Source organism: Natrix helvetica, assembly GCF_964273705.1.
Source record: "Natrix helvetica genome assembly, chromosome: 12".
Classification (NCBI taxonomy): domain Eukaryota; kingdom Metazoa; phylum Chordata; class Lepidosauria; order Squamata; family Natricidae; genus Natrix; species Natrix helvetica.
In genome coordinates, this window is record NC_138556.1 from 6,779,473 (window position 1) to 6,806,840 (window position 27,368).

The window sequence follows — 27,368 nt, forward strand, 5'->3', positions numbered from 1 at the left end:
TTTTCTACACACACACACACACGCACACCGCCCATCCCCACAGTACCAAAAGTTTGAGGTCAAGGACTAGTCAGACATGTCAACTTTAAGTGTTACTCAGAACAACATAATTATGATCAATCAGAATGGAGCTGGAAGGGATCTTTGGGGTCTTCTAGTCCAGCCCCCTGCTCAAGCAGGAGACCCTATACCATTCTAGACAAGTGGCTGTCTAGTCTCTTCTTAAAAACCTCCAGTGATGGAGTAACCATAACCTCTGAAGGCAAGATGTTCCACCGGTTAATTGTTCTCAATGTTAGGAAGTTTCTCGTTAATTCCAGGTTGCTTCTCTCTTTCTCTCCGTTGTTTCTTGTCTTGTCTTCTGGTGCTTTGGAAGATAAGTTGACCCCCTTTTCCCTGGGAGAACCCCTCAAATCCTGGGATACTGCTATCGTGTCCCTCCTAGTCCTTCTTTTCTCTCGAGTAGCCAAACTCAATTCCTGCAACCGTTCTTCGTGTGCTTTAGTCCCCAGGCCTTTAATCATTAAAGAGTGGCTGTCTAGTCTCTTCTCAAAACCCTCCAGTGATGGAGCAAACACAACTTCTGAAGGCAGGCTGTTCCACTGGTTAATTGTCCTCACTGTTGGGGAATGTCTCCTTAATTCCAGGTTGCTTCTTTTCCTGGATTAGTTTCCATCCATTGTTTCTTGCCCTGCCCTTAGGTGCCTTGGAAAATGTTTCCCCCTCCCCTCTCCTTGTGGCAGCCCCTCAAATATTGAAATACTGCTATCATGTCAACCCCAGTCCTCCTCTTCTCTAGACTAGTCACACCCAGTTCCTGCAACTGTTCTTCGTACGTTTTAGTCTCTAGGCCTCTGTGGTTCTTACGTTCCAGCGTGCTGCTTCCAAGCATGAACGGCTAAGGCCGATTCAAAATCAAGGAACTGCATGCCATGTTTTTCCTAGTTCGGTGTAACTTCTGACCAGTTCTTAACAGCAGTGAAATAAACATTTGCAAGTGAGATCTTTCAAAGCAAGCCTGTTCTTGCAGCATGGAACTGTGAAGAACCGTCATGTGGCAGCTGGGTAGCTATCCTGCTGGCTTTGTTTACACGTCTCAGATTGCACTACAAAAATGTGGCAATCACACAATTTAGCCACACAATATTACATCTTCTCTTGTGAGCTTGCTGGACTGCCTGGGTACTGAGAGATTGAATTAAGGGGGGAATCAGGGATTTATTGTGATGTCCAAGTAGACCTTGCTTCATAGAGAGATGTCCAGTCCTACCACCAAGGTAGGAACCGTCTGTAGATGCAAGGGGCAGGGGCTTTTCTCGAAGCCATCTCGATTGCGGAATACCTTCCCAAGGAAACACGAAGACCCTGATCCATTCTTAGCAGGTTCTAGAAGGGAAGTGTTGTGGCCTGCCTGCAGCCAGGAGAGCTGGCAGCAGAGTCGGACAGTGAGGAGGTTGGGGAGGAACATGGGCCAGTCCTGGAGGCTGGGGAAGGCTCAGAAGAGATCTCTGCGTGGGAGGCAGAGATGGGGCTGAGGCCATCTGGCAATGATCAGCTGCCTTTGGAGCTAGACAGCAGTTGGGGCAGAGGAACAGGTGGAGCCTGTTCCCAGTGTGCAGAGCTGCCAGAAGAAAAAAAACAGCTAGGAAATCTGGGTCGACTTAGGAGTAAAGCCACAGGCGGACGGTGAATGGCCCCTCCCATAGGAAATGAAAGAGGAGCGAAAGGGGAGTGGGCTTTTGCAGGAAACAATTCGTTTGTTCGTTCATTTCAGGAGTGTGAAGATCTGTCCATGAAACATATAGACTCTGTGCCAAGTCTTTCCTTGCACAGCACCTCGTTTGGAAAATATTTACATGGCAGCTTTCCAAGCTAGATAAGGTCTGTGGTGAGAAATACTCCTTTGAAAGACTGTTTACCAGGCCTTGCTGAATGTGAATAAGAGGAATTCACATTTGTTTAATAAAAGGGGTTTTGTCGGGACCAGGACTCTGCTTCGTACTTTTTGGGGAAGCCTGGATCAGAACAGGCAGCACTGTTTTTTTTCTATCTTTAATAAATATAATATTTGTTTTAAATAGAACCTCATTTTGGTTTTATTCACGGTTATGATTTGTTAGCATTACTGTATTAATATTATAAATTAATCTAAGTTTTCATTCTGATAGCCTGTAGCCTCCATGTTTTCCTGTTCATGCACGGTGAAAGCTCTGATTTTCTATTCTATGCTTTCTCTTTTTTTCTTTTTACTCTTTTATTTAATGGTCATAACAGTATAATTTAAAAAGGGGGGGGGATTACAAAAATTGCAAATAAATTCACAGTTAAGAATTGATTAAATAATACTTGTGTTACTTAATATCTCCCCCTCATCTTCTGAACAGAGAAAGAATTTACCAGGCTCAAACAAGACCACAAAAGGAAAGTTCAATCTTGAAGGAAAAGAGTATTTTTAAAGAAAAAATTGTTGAACAGAGTAAGAATTTTTACTCTTTTGCCACAAAATAGGTAAAGGTAAAAGGTTCCCCCTCACACATATGTGCTAGTCATTCCTGACTCTAGGGGGTGATGCTCATCTATGTTTCAAAGCCAAAGAGCCAGCACTGTCCGAAGATGTCTCCGTGGTCATGTGACCGGCATGACTCAACGCCGAAGGCGCATGGAACACTGTTACCTTCCTACCAAAGGTGGTTCCTATTTTTTCTACTTGCATTTTTTACGTGCTTTCGAACTGCTAGGTTGGCAGAAGTTGGGCCTAGTAATGGGAGCTCACTTGGTTACACAGCGCTAGGGATTCGAACCGCCGAACGGCCAACCTTTCTGATCAACAAGCTGAGTGTCTTAGCCACTGAGCCACCGCATCCATCAAAATAAGCCACAAAATAATCTGCCTGTTTTTGGAAAATGCGCTCCATGGACATGGTCCAAGGGAGGCTGAAATATCCAAATATTTGTCATGCAGTCCTGAGTAATGAGGTTGTTGAGGATTTATTCCAAAGAAGGCTATATTTTTTAAATATACCAAGTAGTCCTGCTATTGTCTTGGCCAATCTGACTTTCGGGATAGGAGGTCCTGAGCCCCTTTGGGGAATTAACCATGGGGAAATCAACAAGCAGAGAACATTTAAGGAATCCCCCTAACGATAACACAAAGTGGGCAAGTCCATTCTTTTTTGGGAAGTGGTATCTTTGTTTTATTGTGGGGGGGTGGGATATAAGTAGGACTTTCATGTCCTTACATAACAGAATGAAGCCAACGGATCAGGAGTGGGGTGGAGTGAAAGAGGGAACCAGCCTAGAATTGTTACATAGCCACAAGCAAAATCAGTCCAACCCCGCCCCCGTGTGTGTCATTGGCCCTTATCTAACTCTAACCAGGTATCCATCATTAGTTAAGAAGGTTCCTGTATGTAGGCTTTTAGCAATAAAGCAGTCTAATTGAACCTTTATATGTGGACCTTGTTTTTCACACTTGACATCTGCATCCATCATACTGAAGAGGGTCTGCAGCCCACCTTAAGCGAGAGTTGTCCACTCTCGCTCTAAGTATACGGGGCGGGGGGGGGGGACGTCTTTTCACAATAATGTCAGAAATGTAATTGGGCATCCAAGAACCGAATGAAAAGCTAACAAACAAAAGAAATTGGGTTTTTCTCATTAAATAAGCCTGTTTTGGTACACGGTCAAATCCCAGGAAAACTTGGCACGGCCTCCTTTAATGACAAAATAAGTCTCTCTCTTTTTTTTTCTAAGAAAAAGAAAAAAGAAAGAAGAAAATCCTTCTTTTAAAACCTTCACTTGGCACACAATGAAATGAAACCTGCGTTCCTGGGGAAGCCGGGGAGAAGAAAAAAGTGACGTTTTAGATGTCTTACAATTTCATGGAAGAAGACAGCCCTGTGGTTAAAGGCCACCGCTAAAGGAGAAACCTTTAATGGTAGCTCACTTGGGAAACCAACCGTTATTATTTTCCATCACAGTTGGTATTTGGAAAAGAAGAGTTTAAAAAAAAAAAAACGAGGATCCAACAGCCCAACTATTTTTTTTTTTTAGTTTAAAGTTTGATCGTTCAAACGGAAAGGAATTAATTGGTTCCTCTGTTTTTTTTTAATTAACTGTCTAAGGGGTTTCTAAGCTGTAAACAGTTAGTCTCCAAAGACACGTTACAATTCCCAGAAGCTCCCTCTGTTATGGTCAAGAAAGGCCTCTCTATATTTTGACAAGAACTCAACCATCTACTTGATGGAAACCAGGTTCCTCTGGGTTATATCCCAGCCAACTGCTCCCCCTAGAAGTTGTTGTGTTGCGTGGGGGAGGAAAATGTGCTTCGTTACATTTTTTTTCTTTTTTTTTTTAAAAAAAGGTCAGCTTTTGTATATTTTAGTAACCTGGTGCAAATAAAAGGAATAATAGGCGCTTGAAATACATAATTGGCTTTCTACAACACCTTATTTTCTAATGTAGGGGAATTACTCTTCTTAAAGTAATGTTCCCGGTATGTGTGAATGTATGTTTGTAGAATCTTCATCACCAGTTTATGGTCTCGGATTCCATTATTCCCTCTTACCTTGTCATCATCATCTTCGTCTTCTTCTACGATAATGTAGTCCTTTAAAATAAAAAAGAAGAAGAAGAAAAAACATTAGACCATTTGAAAAAGTCCACACAATGTATAAGCACTCCTTTTGAAAAGTATATGCTTTTTATTTTTTTAAAAAAGAGTTAAACAAACTAGAAGAAAAGCTGCCTTGAATATTATTCATATCTTATCTGTCTGTCTATCATCTGTCTGTCTGTCTGTCTATCTATCTATCATCTCTATTTATTTATTTATTTATTTATATCTATCTATCATCTATATCTATCTATCATATCTATCTATCTATCATCTATCTATCTGTCTGTCTGTCTGTCTGTCTGTCTGTCTATCATCTATCTATCTATCTATCTATCTATCTATCTATCTATCTATCTATCATCTATCTATCTATCTATCTATCTATCATCTATCTATCATCTATCTATCTATCTATCTATCTATCTATCTATCTATCTATCTATCTATCTATCTATCTATCTATCTATCTATCTATCTATCTATCTATCATCTATCTATCTATCTATCTATCTATCTATCATCTATCTTGCTCACAGGATGGGACCATGAAGTCCAAAATATCCTTTTTGGAATCACATGCTTTTAAAAAGTAAAACAACCAAGAATTTTTTTGTCTTCTCTGTGCTTTGCACAAAACTTCTTATCCCAGAAAGCAACATTGTGATACGTAGGTCCACAAGGCCAATTAGAAATCGCTAATTTATTTTTCCTTTAACCATCGTCTTTTTCTTTAACTCTCAAGGACGTGAAAGCTTTAAAAAAATTACAACAGAAAAACAGCAGCCCCCAATAACCCTCGTCCAAGAAAACATATTAACAAAATATATGAGGTCTAATTGTTCTGAAGGCCAGGAGGTTTTGAGAGACCTTATTTTATGTTATTTTAATTCATTGCCAAGTTCCTCTCCTGCTAAGGGGTTTTTGTTCATCCTTTGACAAATGAACCAGTTGGAATGTCAAGGCTGAGATTCCAAACACTCAGTTTGTTCTCCCATTGTTGCTTATTTCAATGATTGTTCCCTCCCTTTAGGGCTATTATGAAAACATTAGGAGGCAGAAAACACATTAGCACTCACGTAACCAATCTTAAGAATCAGATACAAAATTCTAAACAGCATTATCGCGTCTGATTGTTAAAGAGAGGGTTAAAAAAGAAAGTGAGGTTATGATGAAATGTAGGGGCAAGCTGAATCTCAGTGTGTTTTATTTTTTTATTTTTGCAGGCAATGTATAAAAGTATTCCGCGGGTTAGGCTAGTATTTGAATAGGCCTGGTTTGTTTGTTTTTTTAATAAGCCCTATATGTGATAAAGGTACACAAATATAGCCGGATGAAAGAGATGCACCAAAGGAAAATTAAAAACAGTTTTGTTGAAAAATTGCAATAAAGAAGGTGGCAGTTCAGGAACAACTATGCACTTGAAAGGGAAAATTAATCTAGGACCGGGTTCTCTAAAGCAAAATATTAAGTTGTCTTGGCAACAAAGAGCAGCTAAAAGGTAAACGGACCCCGATGTTAACATATGGCGAGGTGTGTCCTACGGGTCATCCCAAGTGAGGCAAACAGCAAAGGAACAATTGTTGCAAACTCTCTGCCTTGATCCCATGAGGTTGCAAGGCAGAAAAATTCAGGTCTGTTCCCTGCTATTTTGGGCATCTCCAGATTCTGCACAACTAGGAGTCTTCTGTCTTCTAGCAGGAGAAATTATCAAAAATGTGAAACATTTTGGCCAATTGCCTATGGAGATTCTCAGTCATCCTGATCATGGTGCTTTTTCAAAAGGCAACTGGACTTTGTTTTTCCTTGAAGATGTTTTGCTTCTCATCCAAGAAGCTTCTCAGATGAGAAGTGAAACATCTTCAAAGAAAAGTACAGTCCAGTTGCCTTTTGAAAAGGCACCTTTGGAACATTTTGGCCAATTGTTTAGATCAGGGGTCTTCAATCTTGGCAACTTTAAGACTCCCAGAATTGAAGTCCACAAGTCTTAAAGTTTCCAAGGTTGGAGACCCCTGGTTTAGATGGCCTCAAAAGAGGACCAGACAAATTCCTATAGCAATTGATATATATGGCTAATATACTCTCCCTTTATGTTCTCCTACACTGCCTCGCCATTGTGGTGGAGGCAGTGATGGCATTGGGGTTCTCCTGAGCAGGATGAGCCAAGACCCAGGAGTAGATGCCAAGAATCTATGTTCCATCATGATATAGAATATATTCCATCTGACGCTTCTTGGATGAGAAGCAAAATGTCTTCAAAGAAAAACCAGGAAGTCCAGTGGCCTCTTGAAAAAGCACCTTTGGGACAACCGTGACCTGGATGGTTGAGAATCTCCATAGACACCTTTTGTGACCTTCTGACAAGCAATGTCAATGGGGAAGTCATATTCATTTACAGCCGTGTCACTAACTTAACAACGGCAATGATTCACTAAACAAGGAAGGTGGCAAAATGAAGCAAAATTCTCTTAACAACCGTCTCACAGAAACAGAAATCTGGGGATCAGAGAAACGTCTGTAGTTGGATTGTATGGCCAAATAAATAGATATGAAGCAGGAGAACCAGATCAATTTCTGCTAATTCAACATTTTTTTTTTCCATGGCTAACAGAACCACCAAAAGAACACTTTTACACATGGACGTCACTAAACACAGAAATCAATGTGACCATATTATTGGTACATGGAAAAGGAAGGGCTCAGTTATAAAAGTTCAGTTACAAGGAAGAGTTCAGAAATATATAACAGAGAAATGTGGCCACCGGCTGGCTGTGAAATAGATCATAAGATGCTCAGGTGTAAGTTCCAGGTTGAGCTGAAGCGGAAGAAGAAAGGCAGTGAATTTTCAGAAATATGATCCTGAGAATATATCCCTCCCATTAGGAATCTTTTTCAAGTCCTAAACCTCATTGATAGGGGAACCACAGGAACTGTGAAGCGTAATGAAATCTTTATTAAGGTCAGGGAAATCAAGAAAAGTTGCTACGGGTCAATGTGAAAAGAGACTGCCAAAGATGAAGAAACAGAAGAAAACAAACGACGACAGAAGAGAGACAGTGGAAATTGCCAAGAACAGAAGAGAAGCCCAGGCCAAGAATGACAAGGATCTCAGGCAGGAGCTGAACAAAGAATGTCAGAGAGCTTGTTAGAAGAGACGAGAAGCAATAGTGCAACATCTGTAAAGACATGGAAGCAGACATGGAAAAACAAGAACAGCTTTCCAAAGGAACTCAGACAGAGGTTCCAACTTTGAATTTGTTTCCAAAAAAGTTGCCAATGTATGGATGGGAGCAGATTCAAACAAGATCAAACAGAGACGGAAGAAAGTCTACTGAACTATAGGAGGGTCAACATCCAAAATAGTTTGGAAGATACTCCCTATTTATGAAAACTTCTAGGACGGACAAGAAGATGAAGTTACGTCAACCATCAATGGATGGAAGCTAGTCAAGGAGAAAATCAATGTCAGGCCTGGAAGCCATCTTCTGCATTGGGCCTTCAGGCGTGCTACATTTAGTGCTGTGGGAAATTGGGAGGGAGATTATATGGAGTACGGGAGATATATATATATATAGTCAAAATAACATTCCTTTCTCCGAGAGCCGAGGACATCTTGCCCTGCACCTTGAGTGGTGTGACTGGGAGGTATCTCCAGTTGGGACGGGGCCTGATTGGACCATGTGACGGACATGTGGGTGCTGGGCAGGGACTTGGACTTTTGTTTGGGTGGGGAAAACCTGGGAGCTTTCAGACTTGGGTTTTCCCAGATGTGCCAATATGACATCTCTGATAAAATGGAACTTTGAGGAACCTCGAGTCTCAGAGTCTTCTTCCGTTGGGGGTGTTACTTGGAACCCTGACAATCAAGCTAGAACTAAGCAGAAATTTCCTGACAATGAAACCAATTAATCAGCGGAACGGCTGGCCTCCAGAAGTTGTGGGTGCTCCAAGATTGGAGGGTTTTCAAGAAGAGATTGTTGGGCCATTTGTCTGGAATGGCACTGAGTCTCCTGCTGGAGCAGGGGGTTGGACTGAAAGATCTCCAAGGTCCCTTCCAAGTTCTATTATTCTATTATTCAAACCTCCTGGTCATTACCAAATCAGAAAGCTTCAGGAATTGATGGGATGTCTACAGATAGATGGCACGCAATAAAAAAAACACATCAGTAATGGTTCGGCCACACTATGCCAACAAATCTGGCAAACAACATAATGACCAACTGATTAGTAGATGCCAATATTCACACCACTAGTAAGACCTAGCAGAATTGCAAACTATCATACGATATAATTAATTTCACATGCTACAGAAATCATTCATGGAAACATCAGACACGTATTAGAGTCCTACATGAAAAGGAAATGTCAGATGCTCCACCTAGGTATTCTAAAAAGTTGAGAACAAAAGACATTATTGCTGATGCATGCTAGATAATTGCAAAACTCCAAACATGCCCACAAAAGGTATGTATGTGTTTCACTCACTATAGATAGGCCTCTGATTGTGTGAACTAACACACTTCAGGGAATGGAAATTCCAGAACATCTCACTGTCCTCATGCCAAACCTATCCAGAGGGGGGGAAAGTCACAATCCAGGCAGAGCAAGATGGAACAGATTGGCTCCAGGTCAGCAAAAGAGTAATGTTGTATATTCTCTCTTTATTCACTCAAACTATATTCAGATAGATAGATATATAGATGATAGATAGATGATAGATAGATAGATAGATAGATAGATAGATAGATAGATGATAGATAGATAGATAGATAGATAGATAGATAGATAGATAGATAGATAGATAGATGATGGACGGATAGATAGATGGATGGATGCATGGATAGATAGATAGATGATAGATAGAAAGATGATAGATAGATAGATAGATAGATAGATAGATAGATAGATAGATAGATAGATAGATAGATAGATGATGGACGGATAGATGGATGGATGGATAGATAGATAGATGATAGATAGATAGATGATAGATAGATAGATAGATAGATAGATAGATAGATAGATAGACAGACAGACAGACAGACAGACAGACAGACAGACAGACAGACAGAATCTATCATCTATCATCTATCATCTATCATCTATCTAGTGTATCAAGATAGACTTGATTATCTATCTATATCTATCTATCTATCTATCTATCTATCTATCTATCTATCTATCTATCTATCTATCTATCTATCTATCTATCTATCTATCTTGAACAAGGGGTTGGTACTGAGTATGCCTCATTACCCCAACATGCATATTTTGAGTCTGCAGAAGAGTTCAGTACACATTCACTGAAAGAGAACTTTGCAAAGATACAGCAGGATCAGGAAACAAGAGTATTCTCTGCAAAAAAAAAAAAGAATAATCTATAACAACATCCATCATCTATTTAGCTGTATTTCACAACATCTCGGATTTTAGTGAGCCACTGAAGAGGCACCAGAGGAAGAATGATGGAGAGCAATGGTTTGTAACTCTGTATCCTCCGCCAAGATCGAATTTGCCTGACTTTTATACCCCTTCTTTGAAAATCCTCCTCTTGCATTTAATGGGTTGTTTGTTCCCAAATCCCCTCTAGTGGGAAAAGCTCTCAATTTCCAGATGCAATAAAAAACAACAACATGCTAAATGGACTTGGGATTTAGCTGGGATCACCTGGTCTCTTATCATTTGTCATTGTTCTCAGCGTGCTCGAAATGGTTGGTTAAGTAAAAATGAAATTTGCCATATCTCTGGGGAGGCAGGAGAAGAGGCCCATAAGAGACCCATAACCAAAGCAGCAATATTAATATTATCAGTTTTACAACTGTAATAAAGGGGGGGGGGGGTTAAATGGCTCCAATCTGCTTCAAGATGCTGTTTCTTAATTCTGGGGCAGAGTATGCTTTCCTCCAAAATGGGGGTAGCTCATTCCAAAGAAAGGGATGCGGTGGCTCAGTGGCTAAGACGCTGAGCTTGTCGATCAGAAAGGTTGGCAGTTCGGCGGTTCGAATCCCCTAGTGCCGCGTAACAGAGTGAGCTCCCGTTACTTGTCCCAGCTTCTGCCAACCTAGCAGTTCGAGAGCACGTAAAAATGCAAAAATAAGAACCACCTTTGGTGGGATTGTAAGAGTGTTCCATGCGCCTTCAGCGTTTAGTCATGGCAGCCACATGACCACGGAGACGTCTTCGGACAGCCCTGGTTCTTTGGCTTGAAACAGACATGAGCACTACCCCCTAGAGCTGGGAATGACTAGCACATATGTGCGAGGGGAACCTTTACCTAATTCCAAAGCTGTTGACAATTTTTAATTTTAAGACAGAAATAGGAGAAAAATGATTAAATATCAGGAAGCAATCTTATAGACCGGTGCTTCCCAAAGCTGGGTAAAAGGTTTTCTTTTTTTTTGGGGGGGGGGGGATTACCAACACACAAACTGATTACCCAATCACAAGAGGGATGTTTAAACTGATTTAAAATATTCTGCCTACATTGGCAAAAAAACAACTTCCTGGTTTTGGGTAATGAAGGAAAAAGTTTGGGAAGCGCTAATATAGATTATTGTTTGTGAGAACATAAGTGACCAGCTGGCCATCAAATGAGAAGGAGGGACTCACTGGAGAAGAGCCTAATGCTGGGGAAGACTCAGGGCAAAAGAAGAAGGGGATGACAGAGAAGGAGGTGGCTAGATGGAGTCACCGAAGCAGTTGGCATGAGCTTCAATGGACTCCGGGGGATGATAGAGGGCAGGAAGGTCTGGAGGAACATTGTCCATGGGGTCACGATAGGTCAGATACGATTTCACAACTAACAACAACAAATCAACCGGTTGGACAAGGGAGACCCAAATTCTTTGGTAGCCTCACACTGCAATGAACAAGGACATGCACTCGATTTCACAACTACTATGATTGTTGGCTGAGCAGGGACAAAAATAGCTAGAGAGATGAATGAAACCTGGGAAGTGGGCTCCTTGTCAGTCAACAGGAGTGCTGATTGACCACCAACTTATCAGATACTTAGCAGCCGAGGACCTGGCACAGAGAAACAGCAATCAACAACTTAATAGCCAGCCTTCAACACACTAATTAACAACTGAAAGTTACACACAACCAGGCACTATGTAGAACATGTCAGCGCACACTTTGGAGACATTCCTTATGACGAGCTCCAGCCTGAATCCCAAAGCTTGGAAGAATAAAACTTTGGTCCCAGTGACCGACTCAGATTAGATCCTACAGTGTTATCCTGGGACACATATATTTACTTCATTTGTGAGATGGTTGTTTGCTGCTCAGAGTTGATAACAGTGGAGCAACTCGTAAGTCCGGGAAATAAATAAATTCTTATTCTGACCTCACCCACTTTTTGGAGAACCAACCAGTATGCTTTGTGAATTTGGTTGATTTCCCCAGGCAGTTACAGGATTCCCAAGCTGTATTCACGGAGCAATGGTGCTACGGACGGACGAACATACGTAGCACAAATGTGCATGTCATTGGCCGGCTAGCCTACCGGAGCTCCTTAAAGAGCAAGCCCCAGCTGCCTAGCCGGCAGAGCATAATACCCAAGCGTGGAAATAAAAAAGTACAGAACGTCTTCTAGTCTCTCTCCTGCTATTTTCGTGCCAATCTAACACTGGTGACGAAGGTGGGATCGAAGGTGTCCAACGGCGAAGCGAGGCAGCAGAGAGCGAGGAACCCCAGCCAGAACTCTACTCACGGCATGAGGAGTTCCAGGAGGTTCCATCCCCGGAGGCCGGAGAGGTGACAGGCCCGGCCGCATCAGCTGAGATCCCAGGAACAAGTGAGTTGCTCCAGTAGGAGTTCAACGTGCCCCACCTACTTGCGGGATTACATCATGTACATCGGCCATGGGTTGGACACTGTTCATTCTAGGAGGGGAGGGGTGTTACGGACGGATGGACGTAGCACAGATTTGCATGTCCATGCGGATTGGTTTTCCAAGCCGCAGGAAATGTAAGTTGCTGTCATTGGCCGGCTAGCCTGGCGGAGCTCCTTAAAGGGCAAGCCCCAGCTGCCTAGCTGGCAGAGCGTAATACCCAGGCTTGGAACGCTTCTAGTCTCTCCCCTGCTATTTTCGGGCCGATCTAACAAATTCCATTATGGGTTATCAACTAGGGTTTATTAAGGCATGCCAGCATGTTCCTCAAAGGAGGAGAGTGGCCTTGGTCTAGGAAAGGTTGCCCTTGCCTGATTCTCATTCTCCTGCATTCCACAAATGAAGTCCCAGGTGGATCTGGGGGGAAAAAAATAATACACACACACACACACACACACACACACACACACACACACAGACATCATACCTACCTGGGGGTCTTGTATGATTACGGCTTTGTCAGGACTGCTCAGGGAGATGTTGTACACAAAGAGCATCAACAACCCTAAGGGCACCATGTAGGGCTCAAAATGCCACACCGTGGTCACAAACACCTGGGGAAAGAGAAGAGGGAGGTTAGCTGTGTTATTTGCATTAGGCTCCCCCAAAAGTCAAAATATAAAGTTAAAGGAGAACGAGAAAGATACAGGGGAGAAAGCTTTCAAGGCTCTGCATCTGAAAATAATGCTCGTAGCTGCTTCTGCTTCTTCTGCTTCTTCTGCTTCTTCTTCTTCTTCTTCTTCTTCTTCTTCTTCTTCTTCTTCTTCTTCTTCTTCTTCTTCTTCTTCTTCTTCTTCTTCTTCTTCTTCTTCTTCTTCTTTTTTTGCCTCTCTGCTAACCTCTAATTCCTGACTGCCCATCCTCCTGAGGTTTGCATTCATGTCAGATACATCAGCCTGGATGCTTTTATATTCCTTGGTCCAAGGGTAATCTGCAAGGATGGCTTGCATCACCTTCTCCTTTTAAATCTGACACGTGTATCAACAAGGAAAGTGGATAAATCTATACAACAGGTTACAAGCACCTGCAAATACAGACACATGCACCGAATGTAACAGGGTAGGGAAAAATTGCCTCCTGCAGAACACAATTTATTTGTAAAGGAACATCTGTGATCCTATTGTTGTTGTTTTTTTAGATTACCAGAGTTGGAAGGGTCCAACCCTTGGCCAAGCAGGAGACCCTACACCATTTCTGACAGATGGAAGTCGAATCTCTTCTTGAAAGCCTCCAGTGATGAAGCTCCCGCAACTTCCAAAGGCAACTTCTGTTCCATGGGTTTTGATTGTTCTCACTGTCAGAAAATTCCTCCTTATTTCCAGGTTGAATCTCTCCTTGTTCAGTTTCCATCCATTGTTCGTTCTCTGGCCTTCAGGTGCTTTGGAAAATAGCTTAACCCCCTCCTCTCTATGACAGCCCCTCAAATATAGGAACACTGCTCTCATGTCTCCCCTGGTCCTTCACTTCACTAGGCTAGCCATGCCCAGTTCCTGTAACCGCTCTTCATATGTTTTAGCCTCCAGTCCCCTCATCATCCTGGTTGCTCTTCTCTGCACTTTTTCTAGAGTCTCAACACCTTTTTGATAATCACAAGGGAGCTCTTGGGAATGTTTTCCCCCTTCACAAGCCCAAATGCTGGAGATCCAGAATCTGATGGGTGATTTGCATGCAATCTTCAACTGCCCTTTGGATCATTTTTGAGAATTTGGAGCAGGCGTGTTGAAAACCACAAGTGTAGTCATTTGTGTTGAGATGGGAAGTAAATGGAAACGACTGAGATGGGAAGTAAATGGAAGAATACACACTACAGATGGAAAATAAAAGAAACAGAAAGGGGGTCTCTAAACTCATGCCTTCCTTAGGATGCCTCCCAAAATGCAAAGCTTGGTCCTTGCCCATCAAAAGACCATCCAACACCCCCCACAATTCACATCTGCCTATCTCATCAACATCTGCCTCCAAGAAGCTGCCCCTGAGCCCAAACATGACAGTCCTAAGTTTAGTCAAAGTTCACATTTTCTCTTTGCAGAGTTTTCTTTAAATAGAAAACAGATAACCCACTCCTTATTCACCTGAGATGGAAAAGTTTCATAGGGAGGGAACCTTACCAGGGAAACACCTTAGACTCATTGAGAAAGAAGGGATTCACTGGAGGCAGAATGGGACAACTTGCCACAGTAAACTTGCCACAGCCAATTCACCATGGCCAACTTGCTGCAGGGCAACTGGCCGTGGGACAGTTGAACAATTCCATTTAATTATTTAAAATAAATTTTAAAAGGTTTTACTTTTTGCCATTCACATTTCATTCTGTCTCTCCTTTTGCATCCTTTCTTTAATGATTTTAGCCCACTATTTCTTTGATATTAGTGTAACTCTTGTCCTGCAGCGAGTTGGCCGCGGCAAGTTGGCCACAGTGAGTTGGCCATGGCAACTTGGCCATGACGACTTGGCCATGGTGAGTTGGCCGTGGCGAGTTGGCCATGGCGAATTGTCATAGACCCCACTGGAGGTCCTCAATGATATATACCAGCAACACAATTACATTTTTAAATTAGAACTAGTATTATTCCGACAAAGGCTGTAAAAAGTATTTTAGGAGGGCATCCTTGCAAAACACCATTTCTCAGAATGCCGAAATCCTTGTCCTTTCAAGGCACCCAAAGACTCTGGTGGCCTGGGCACGTTTCATTCCATGTGTAAATATTTCTCCTTGGCGGCTGGGTTTCAAGAGCCGAGATTAAGCGAGCATGTGGTAAAGTTGCCCTTGAGGAAAGTTCAGTTCCTAATGACATGGATGGAGAGAGCGAGAAAAAGACACAAGTTCTCTTGGCAACCCAACAGAGGCAGTTTCTCACCACTTCCTAATGGGGATCCAGCCAAGGATTAACCAAGATTCTGCTTCATTTGCTCAAGTTCGGGCAACATCAGAGAGCAGCTATCACCCCTTTGATACAAATGCATGGCCGCTTTGATAGAAACTCCCACTTTCACTGTTAAGATAGTGTTTACTATCTTTTCAGCTGATGGCTGAGGAGAGATTGAGAACTTTTTTTTTTTGCCAAAGACAAAAAATTCCCCTAGAAATCTGCTTTGGGGAGTGCCTAAGAAGCAGAGCTGAAGTCCAAAGTAGCAACTGCTTTCTAGAAGATTCTGGGCAGTTTACAAACTCTAGATTTTACAGATTAACAGAGTAGGAAAGGAATTTGTAGGTCCCCCGGTCCAAGCCTCCCCTCATCCAAGCGGGACACCCTACACCATTTCTGAAAGATGGCAGTACAATCTCTTCTTGCAAGCCTCCAGTGATGAAGCTCCCACAACTTCCGAAGGAAACTTCTGTTCCATGAGTTGATTGTTCTCACTGTCAGAAAATTTCTCCTTATTTCCAGGTTGAATCTCTCCTTGTTCAGTTTCCATCCATTATTCCTTGTCTGGCCTTCAGGTGCTTTGGAAAATAGCTTGTCCCTATCCTCTCTGTGGCAGCCCCTCAAATATTGGAAGACTGTCTCCTTGGTCCTTCTGCTCCCAAGACTAGCCATGCCCAGTTCCTGCAACTGTTCTTCATGTGTTTTAGCCTCCAGTCCCCTAATCATCCTGGTTGCTCTTCTCTGCACTTTTTCTAGAGTCTCAACATCTTTTTTCTAGTGTGGTGACCAAAACTGGATGCAGTACTTTAAGTGTGATCTTACTAAGGCTTTACAGAGTGGTATTAGAACCTCACTTGATCTTTGGTTCCAAGACAACCTCACGGGCCAGATCTGACCACATCATGGGCCGGATTTGGCTCATTGACCTTGTGTTTGACACCTCTGGTATAAGGTCTCCTGCCTTGAGAACGAACTAGAAGACCTACAAATCCTTCCAGCCTTCTGATTCTATGAAATGACTTCCTAGCATTAATTCCCAGTGGATCTTTTCCAGAGTCAATTGATTAGGCGTGCCCTTTTTCCTTCATCCAATGCTTCCCAAAGGACTGATTTTTTCCAACAATCCTTCCATTGCTGAATTGCTATTTCAATGTAAAATGGCTTGTCTTCTGCTACCGTTTTCCCCTACCCTTGAATCATTCTAAGCATGGATCATTTCCAACCCACCCGCTTCGTGTCTGTTAAGGACTGAGCCAAGTCGAACCAGTCTTCTTCTCGTGCCATAGAAGAAAATCGCTCTTTTATTGTACAACAGCCCATAAAATATAAAGGGTCACCGTCAGAAAAGGGAGGGGATGAGCTTTGCATATGTGCTACGAATCCAAATCCACAAGAGATTTAAACACAGTTACCATTTTTTATTGACCCATAATGCCTGCATTACAGAATGCACTAAAATAATCAGATGGCATTTTAAATATATCTCCGTTTCTAAATTAACAGGAAGGGTGGAGAACGAGGAGAGCCCATAATATTATGCCAACAGCATGACTAGGCAATAAAACTGCCCTAAATCCCTCAGGTCATTCGCTTTCCAAGCATAAAAACCATCTGAAAAAAGGCCAGGGAAGAAAGGAATTTAAAGCATCCACTTGTGCTTAAAAAAAAGAGAAAAATTAAAGCCGAATGAGAACTCAAGGCATGATGTGTCGTGTAGTTTTGAGGCTAGGTGGTACCTGTTTATTAGAAGAGCCATGTTGGCACATCGGGGAAAAGCCAAATCTGAAAGCTTCCAGGTTTTCCACATACAGCTGAAAGTTCAAAACCCTTCCCCAGCACCCACATGTCCATCCCATGGCCCAACCAGTCATTGCCACGAATGAAGATTCCTCCCATCCATGTCAGTCCAGCTGCAGGGACAGTATGACCTTGACTCTCTGAGAAGGAGTGTTGTTTTGGCTACGTATTCCCATGCTCCACTCAATCCCCCCTCCCAGTTTCCCACAGTAGAATATGTCTGAATATGTGGCAGGCTTGAGGCCCAGTGTAAAAGATGGCTTCCCAGCCTGATACTAAAACTGTGCAAGTTGAAATCAAGGGCAGGTGAGAGAAGAACACCATCTTGAGTGTTTTAGTAATTAAATAAATGTACATAATGAACCGTATGCCCAGGAGCCCTCTTTTTTTCCACGCAGGCCAGATTTTTGCTTGAATTTTTAATTTTTATATACTAATGAAACACTGGGCAAGATGGAACACAACGGTGAGGTAACAGGCCAGCCGTGAGGCACAGGAAGAAGAAGAAGAAGAAGAAGAAGAAGAAGAAGAAGAAGGAGGAGGAGGAGGAGGAGGAGGAGGAGGAGGAGGAGGAGGAGGAGGAGGAGGAGGAGGAGGAGGAGGAGGAGGAGAAGAAGAAGAAGAAGAAGAAGAAGAAGAAGAAGAAGAAGAAGAAGAAGAAGAAGAAGAAGAAGAAGTAGTAGTAGTAGTAGTAGTAGTAGTAGTAGTAGTAGTAGTAGTAGTAGTAGTAGTAGTAGTAGTAGTAGTTGGTGTGAGGTTGAACAGAATGTCTGGGTGTCTAACTTTCACTACACGGGGACAAAGAACCCCCCAAAATTCTTGCAAACTTCCCTCCTTTGAGAAAATGTTTTAGAGGAAACCGCTTCTGAATTTCATGCTTGAGGTGGAAAAGAATGTAACTTTGACTTTGGTTTTTATAGATAAGATTGATAGATCATTATAGAAATGACTCATTCATATTATTATGGATGTGATTCAATGTTAATGCCTTATTCTACTGCAAGAGAGAGTTGGAAGTCAATGCTTCTTTTTCTTTCCTTTTCTCTACCTTTCCTCACTTCTCTTTCCTCTCCTCCCTCACTACTTGATTACAGATTAACAGAGTTGGAAGGGACCTTGTAAGTCATCTAGTCCAACCCCACACCCAAGCAGGGAGACCCTGCACCGTTTTTGACAGATGGCAGTCCAGTCTCTTCTTGAAAGCTTCCGGTGATGAAGCTTCCACAATTTCTGACGGCAAGATGTTCCATTGGTTGGTTGTCAGAAAGTTCCTCCTTATTTCTAGGTTGAATCTCTCCTTGTTCAGTTTCCATCCACTATTCCTTGTCCTGCTTTCAGGTGCTTTGGAAAATAGCTTAACCCCCTCCTCTCTGTGGCAGCCCCTCAAATATTGAAACACTGCTATCCTGTCTCCCCTGGTCCTTCTCTTCACTAGACTAAGCCATGCCCAGTTCCTGCAACCGTTCTTCAGATGTTTTAGTCTCCAGTCCCCTAATCAACCTGGTTGCTCTTCTCTGCACTCTTTCTAGAGTCTCAATGTCTTTTTTACAGTGTGGTGACCAAAACTGGATTCAGGACTCTAGGTGTTACGAAGGCTTTATAAAGTGGTATTAGTACTGCCCTTGATCTTGATTGTATCCCTCTGTTATGCAGCTTAGAGTTGCTCTTTTATTTACTTTTGTATTTTGCATTTTGTAACATTTTATAACTGAATAAAAAAGTCTTTTTAAAGAGAAAGTGTTTTAGACATCTGTTCAAGGTTTGTATGAAAGAGATACTGAGAGCTTATTCGGACCAACGCAAATAAAAAACCACAAAGAAAAAAAAAACCAGAATACCACTTGCTGGAAACCAAACTAAATTTCTTGGGACAAAACAAGGATTCCTCTGCTCTTCGCGGGGCCTTGTGAGTTGGTCTCTCTGTTCCAGTGGCCTTAAGCCAAAACACCGGACAAAGATAAGACCAGTGATTAAACTGAGCACTTTTCCTGCGCTCCAATCATTTACATTCTCATTTCCTGGCCTTTTCACTAGAATAACAGGATCTAGACAGCCAAGCTTTTAAAACACCTATCAATAACCCCCTTGAAATGAAAAGATAAATTAGAATATTATTACTTCACACCTGCTTAACAAGGAAAGGAAAGGGAACACCCTTGGGGAAAGGAGAAACTTCTGGGGTCACGTTAGTTTGCCCCCTTAGGGGAGATAAATCTCTCAATTTCAGTTTCTCTGAAATTTCTCTTCCCCTTTCCCCCTCAAATGTGTTAATTTCAGGTGCTCAACTTACCCTTTTCTTAGAAACTGTCAAACTCGATTCATCAAATTCAGGGTTTAAAGAAAATCTAGAATATTTGCATGCTTCCCCCCCCCCCCCAAATATATGCATGTTTCTTTGCAATGTTGTTTAACGTGATCAGTTACGCAAAAAAGAATAGTGCATTCTTCTGATTTCATATTCTGGAGAATGGAGAATTCTGAAGACTCTAGTTGGGGATGAGGGGAGCTGGCAGCAGAGTCGGACAGTGAGGAGGTTGGGGCGGAAAATGGGCCAGTCCTGGGGGCTGAGGAAAGCTCAGACGAGGGCATTGTATCGGAGGCAGAGAGGGAGCTAGACAGCAGTGAGGCAGAGGAACAGCTGGGGCCTGTTCCCAGTGTGCGCATGCGCAGAGCTGCCAGAAGGCAAGAACAACTAAGAAAGCAGCGTCGACTTGGGAGTAAAGCCACACCTTGGAGGTGATTGGCCCCTCCCATAGGAAACAAAAGAGGGGTGAAAGAGGGAAGGGGCTTTTGCAGGAAACAATTTGTCCCTTCAGTCGTTTCAAGAGTGGAAAGTTCTGTTTGTGACTATAAGAGACTCTGTGCCAAGTGTGGCCTTGCCCTGCCTTTGGAAACTATTTATCTGGCACTCTCCGAGCGAGATAAGGTTCGTGTTGAGAAATATTCCTCTGAAAGACTGTTTGCCAAGCTTTGCTGACTGTGAATGAAAGGAATTCACAGTTGTGTAAATAAAAGGGGATTTGCCAGGACCAAGACTCTTGCTTCATGCTTTTTAAGGAAGCCTGGGTCAGAACAGTGACCCCCAAAGAGCAAAGCAGAAAGGGGACTAGCTGGACTCAAAGGTATCAAAATACTGCATGACAAATTGGTAAAAATTAAGTCTTACCGCCCAGCCTCCCAAATCAGGTTGCTTGCAACATGTTATTTTTTTGTAAGCATTTCTTTTCCCCCTTTTGAATTACACAAGTGGATAACATGATAATGAAACACTTTGGCAGAATTATGATTTTGTGGGGGGACAATGAGAATTAGCACCGCCAAGTAGCACTCATTTTTATGGTGCTCTTTCGGCCTAAAGAAGCACTTTAAGTTATTAAATGAAAAGTTCCTTATTTTGGACAGAAAATTTAGCTCTCGAATCCCAGTAAGGGTATGGCTAGCTGTTGAGAGCTAAATAGCTTGAAATAGATCTATACTAGTCTCCCTTTATTTATTTATCAACACAAATACAACACAAATATAAAAAGGCAACATTAAAAATAAAAATATGGTTTTCTGCCTGGATGGTTTTCTGTGATGAGCCGAAGGACAGAAAGAGGGAGTAGTGCGTTCCCTCCCATATTTGGGCATACCAGGGGTTGTAACACAAATACATACATACATACATACGTACGTATGTATGTATGTATGTATTTGTGTTACAACCCCTGGTATGCCCAAACATACATATAACATAAAAATATCATCAATTACATATGTGTTTAGCATGTCATTTGGTCACAAACATTTGTGCATCACCGCTTTCAAGTGTGTATAAAATCAGCAATTATCAACCCAATATACATGAGTACATTTTTATCATTGTAAATCATATATACAATTTACTCTTATAATTCCTTCATTTTAGACATGTATTCTAAAAATTAAATTCATATGTATGCCAACTATGTATGACCTCAGAGGGCCGGGAGGGGTGAAGGGCATGGCCGGTGGTGGGTGTGGCCATGGTGAGCATGGCCAGCTCGATGTCCTTCCTTCCTTCCTTCCTTCCTTCTCTTCTTTTTCCTTCCCTCTCCATTCTCCTTTCTTCTTTCTTCCCCTCTTTCCTTATTTTTCCTTCTTTGCTCTCTTCCCATCCTCCCTTCTTTTTCATTGTTTTTCCTCTTCCCCTCTCTCCTTTCCTGTCCCTTCTTGCATGCTCAAATGCAAAAGGGAAAACATTTCTCCTTTTTTTGTTTTTAGTTTCTTTTGCTAACCCTCTGCCAGCAAAAACGGAGCCCTGAGCTCCGGCACCACGGACCAATCCTTTGCTATTTCCAGACTGGATCCACGAGCCAGATCTAAACACCCCGGGGGCTGGTCCCCTGATATTCAAATTTATTATTATTATTATTATTATTATTATTATTATTATTATTATTATTATTATTATTATTATTATTATTATTATTATATAAAGAATGAGCAAGGAAAACTGCTAAAACCCATGGTGAATTGCTAAATAAAAGTACAATACAATCTCAAGCATCATTGATATAGGCCTTGAAATGGGTACCTAACATTAAAGCCATCACTAAAAAGGCACAGCGAAGAACGATCTTCCTACGTCAACTCAGAAAGCTCAAATTGCGCCGGGAGCTGCTGATTCTGTTCTACAGAGGAATTACAGAGTCTGTCATTTGTACCTCTGTAACTGTCTGGTTTGGCATAGCAACCAAACAGGACAGGTACAGACTTCAACGGATAGTTAGGACTGCAGAAAAAACAATTACAATCAGCCTGCCTTCCATTGAGGACTTGCCTACTACACGAGCCAGAAAGAGGGCTGAGAAAATATCTACAAACCCCTCAAATCCTGGACATAAATTGTTTCAACCCCTCCCTGTGGGATGCTGCTAATGTAGGGCATTGCATTCCAAGGCAACTAGACACAGAGACAGCTTTACCCCCATGCTAACACCTGCTAAATACCTAATTCCCACAGCCCTAAGGATTTTTACCTAGGTAGCAGGGCTACCATTCTCCTTCTCATCTTTCCTATTACCATCTCCTATTGCTAGCTTATGGTTTATGATTGTACCTTACAATGTATGATTTATCACTTTGTTGTTTGTATGTATACAGTGAGTTTATGCAGTGGAGACCAATTCCTTGTGTGTCCCATCACACTTGGCCAGTAACAAATTCTGTTCTGTTCTATTCTACTCTATTCTATTCTAATTTCATTCTATTCAATTCCATTCTATTCTATTCTGTTCTATTCTATTCTATTTTCATTCTATTCTAATTTCATTCTATTCTATTCTAATTTCATTCTATTCTATTCTAATTTCATTCTATTCTATTCTAATTTCATTCAATTCTATTTTAATTTCATTCAATTCTATTCTATTCTAATTTCATTCTTTTGTACTCTATTCTATTCTACTCTATTCTTTCTGAATTCTCTATCCTATCCTATCCTACTTTTTGAGAACACAGGATGTGCATTTATTTCTGGATCCCTAGTAAACAGTGGTGAAAGCATTTGGCTAGATATTGGGAGGTCACAAGTTCTATTCCTGCCTTAGCTGTTAGGTGACCTTGAGCTTTCTCTCAAACCTAGGAAGCCGTCACACTCATTTCAGAATCTTGCCAAGAAAACTGCCAGGACTTATCCAGGCAGTCACTAGAAGTCAATTCTGGGAAATACCTTCCATTGTTAAATTCAGACTCAGTACTGCTACAAAGGCTCACTTCCAGCCTCTGGACCTGCACCTGATCAGTAGGAAGCTACTAACCACCCCTGTATCTGTCAGCAGCAAGATTCCACAAATTACGCCATGTGGAAAGAATAGGGGTACGCAGTAAGAAAGCTCAGGAACTCATTAAAATAGCAGCATCGACTGCAAAACCAAAGTGCAAAGCAAAGAATTCAGTCCTTCCTTTACTAGAGGGAGCCTGAATCCAGCCATTGGCTACTCTCTGGCTGCAAATTGCGAGGGGTGAAGTTCAGCGCATCTGAAAGGCCATAAATAGGTTCCACTACCAGTAGAAATCCTGAATTTTACCTTGGCGGTGTGCTCTGGTTATGCAATTCTTTTTCCAAATACGATAGCTTGGTACCATTCTCTATTAAACCTTGCCTCCTTGAATGGTTTCATTAGTACAGTAGATTTATACGAACGTAACAATGGCAATTGAATGAATGGTTGCAAATACTCGGCATGGCTAGTCTAGTGAAGAGAAGGACCAGGGGAGACATGATAGCAGTCTTCCAATATTTGAGGGGCTGCCACAGAGAGGAGGGGGTCAAGCTATTTTCCAAAGCACCTGAAGGCCAGATAAGGAATAATGGGTGGAAACTGACCAAGGAGATATTCAACCTGGAAATAAGAAGTGGTGGGAGCTTCATCACTGGAGGTTTTCAAGAAGAGACTGGACTGCCATCTGTCAGAAATGGCATAGGGTCATATGGGGTTTATTTTATCAATGGTTAGACAAAAAAAATATGGAAATGAAATATGATTGAGAATTTATAATACAAGGACAATGGAATAACACAGAATATAATCTAAAAATGTACTATTATTGGATGGATTTAGGAGGATGTAATGAATTGTTATAATATCAATTAATTCAAAATTTAGAATACCTCGTATAAAATGAAGGAATAATAGTTATAGTCAAATAAATGATGAACTATGATAATAATGTATACATATATATTAGATTGATGATATGAGATTCTATATAAATTGTGAGGACTATGGAGAGAATGCACAAAAGTTTCGTAACCAATCGACACTCTGGATGTAACTGGAAGATGGTTTCTATGTTTCATGCGTTGTTTGTGTAAGTTTGTTTTTAAAATAAAATTTAAAAAAAATGGCATGGGGTCTCCTGCTTGGGAAGGGGGTTGGACCAGATGACCTACAAGGTCTCTTCCAAGTCTGCTAATCTATTAATCTGTTAAAACAATTGAATATTGCGAGTAAATCCATCCATTGTCCTGCACTTAGGCAGGAAGGATGAGATACATAGAAAGAGGATAGGTATTACCCTGAGAAGGATCCAGGTGTCCGGGTGGACCACTACTTAACTATGAATTTTGCAGCTACCAACAAAACCAACACAGCCCTAGACTCCATCAACAGAGGGATAACATCAAGCGCATGGGATAGTACCACTCAACACAATACCAATAAGGACACATCTGGAGTAGTGCATCCAGTTCTGCTCACCATGCTCTAAAAAGACTGCAGAGAAGAGCAACAAAGATTATAAGGGTTCTAGACACAAAATCCTATGAAGAATGGTTAAAGGAACTAGGCCAGTGGTCGGTTCCGGATCCCGTCGCAACCGGTACGCTGCAATGGGGCCAGGCATCCAGCACATGCACTGACGCTGCGCATGCATGCACACCCACCTCCCTGCAACGCTCCAGCCACTCGGTGGAGTGTTGCGCAGGCGCCATACACATGAGCATGTGCAGTTGGATCAAATACAGGTAAGGAACGTAGGCGGGTGGGTGGGCTCTCTGAAGCACTGTACCAGCAGGCATTGGTATGCCCGTACCAGGACGTACCGGCTGAAACCCACTATTGAACTAGGGATGTTTAGTTTAGCGAAGAGAAGACTAAGGGGAGACATGATAATGGTCTTCCGACACTTGATGGGCAGCCACAGGGAAGAGGAGATCAATTGATTCACCGTAATACCTGAGGGTGGGACAAGAAGCCATGAAGGTGATTAGAGGGAGATCCAACCGGGAAATAAGGGAGAAATTTCCTGACAGTGGGAGCTATTAAACAGTGGGACAGCTTTGATATGACAGCAGTGTTTCAATAATTGAGGGACCGCCACAAAGAAGAGGGAGTCAACCTATTCTCCAAAGTGCCTGAAGGCAGGACAAGAAGCAATGGGTGGAAGCCAATCAAGGAGAGAACCTAAAGATTAATTCCCTGACAGAGAGAACAATTAACAATTAACAATGGAACCGCTTGCCTCTTGGTGTTGTGAGTGGAGGTTGGACAATAATTTGACTGGGATGGTACAAGGCCGTGATGGCAAACCTATGGCATGCAGAGTCCTCTCCGTGGGCACACAATCCATCGCCTAGCTCAGTTCCACCGTGCAGGCACACACGCCTCCCGCCAGCCAGCTGTGAGGGGAGTAGGGCGGGTCATGCATGCATGCATGGGGGATGGGGAGTGCATGGAGGGTGGTGCCCCTGTGCCCCGTTTTTGGTTTCAAGAGGCTTCGGGGAGACCTGCTAGGCCCAAAATGGGGACCGGGCACATTGTATTATGTATTATGCGCGCAAACGTTGTCATGTGCATGCATGCAATTTTGGAGAAAAAGGTTAACCATCACTGGTATAAGGACTCCTGTCTTGAGCAGAGGGTTGGAGTAGAAGGCTCCTAAGGTTCCTTCCAGCCTTATGACTCTAGCTTGCCTCTTGGAGTTGTGGGTATTCCATCATTAGAGGTTTTCAAGAAGAGATTGGACAAACATCTGTTGAAGTTGGCACGCAGATTCCTGCCTCGAGCAAGGGGTTAGATTAGAAGATTTCAAAGTCCCTTCCAGCCCTAGGATGCTCTGATTGACATTTCTGTTTTCGGGTGTTTATCTGATTTAATGCTGGCTGGCCTGCTTTCTTTTTTTAATGCTACTGTAATCCTATCCAATATTCCAGGCTAAGAATCTTCTTTTCCCCGTCAATTTTCAGCAGGCTGGGGAACTGATGGAAGTTGGGTCAAGATGGGGCATCTACAATTTTTAAAGTAGAAAGAAAGAGTAATGCAATTGCCAGCCGGATGGGGGAATTGAGGAATTAAGAGTCCCAAAGATGCTTTTTTTTTTTCAAGAGGCAACTGGACTTTCTTGGCTTTTTAAAAAAAAGATGTTTCGCTTCTCATCCAAGAAGATTCTTCAGCTCTTCTTCACCCGAAAAAGCTTCTTGGATGAGAAGCGAAACATTTTCAAAGAAAAACAAAAAAGTCTAGTTGCCTCTTGAAGAAGAAAAAAACACCCTTGGGACAACCATGAGCCGGATAACTGACAATCTCCGTAAACATTGAGGAATTAAGACTTTTTTCTAACCTGTAACAAGTTCATTAATATTTGACAATTCCACAGCTACAACGTATCACAAAGATGCAAGGAATTAACTCCTAAGGCGTGTATTCTCTTCCAACCTTCTGATCTTCTATTCCCGTCCAGGACATTCAACCCACAGGAATCATTCCTTATGTATCCACAAAGTAGCTGACCTCTCAACCTGCTAAGAATCTGGATGACTTTTAGAAAATTGAAGGATGGGGAGGCGAAATTACATTCCGTTGTCCTTGGCACAGCACTCAAAGCTCTGTGGATATTCCACTCCAAGATCATTTCATGGTTATTTTCTATGAATTGTAGCCAGAAGGTAGCATTTTGATATTTAAGTTTTCTAATGCATTAGACTCTTATTTTCTTCAGAACAGACTCGGCTGGAGAAAATTACAGGAAAAGAAGGGAGAATTAGCACTTTTTGTCGTCTTGATAAGTGTGTACGTCTGTGAGGGAATTCCACTCCTTTCTGTCATCGCCTTTGACACAAAACTTCTTGCATATTTTTAATAAAAAGCAGTAACAGCAGCAATGAAAATATACAGCCTGTATTTTGTACAGTTTAAGGTGGCATGCATAATAATGCTCCTAAATCTTATTTATTTTTCTTCATAACAACTCAATGGTGGGTTGGGCTAAAAAAACATTATTATTACTAATACTAACAGTCATTTGGAATAAGTGAGACGAGCAAGGGATGGTATAAGCCAGATTGAAAGGTGGAAAACGGAAGGGTGGGGAAACCGAAGTTTTTACCATTCTTGATTGTACATTGCCACCTACAGGAACTTCTCTTTTTTTAGGGGGGAAATACAAAATAATGTAATGTGCTGCTGTTGATTTAACTATCTTCTTTTGCAAGGCCTTGCGTAGGGAATTCCAGGTGGGAGGTTTCTAACATACCACTGGATTCAGAACCAACATCTGGTTATATCTCCCTACCCGCCTGCCAACATCTGCATGTTTGCAATTTGTACATTAAGAAAAATGAAGTCTTCTAGCATTTCGATGAACTTTATACATCACAGTTATCCGCAAACTGAAGGGGCATGAAAGTGAAGTCTTCCAAGGTCACCCAAAGCAAAATCAAATTCATAGGAAA

General features: G+C 42.0%; 1 protein-coding gene across 1 annotated transcript in view; it reads right to left on the reverse strand.

Moving 5' to 3' along the window:
- MCTP2 (multiple C2 and transmembrane domain containing 2) overlaps positions 1–27,368 on the reverse strand; it is a 155,896-nt gene that overhangs the window by 15,217 nt on the left and 113,311 nt on the right. Inside the window, 2 exon segments of the mRNA XM_081964588.1 lie at positions 4,568–4,609; positions 12,941–13,063. Of these exon segments, the coding sequence (XP_081820714.1) occupies positions 4,568–4,609; positions 12,941–13,063 (165 nt within the window).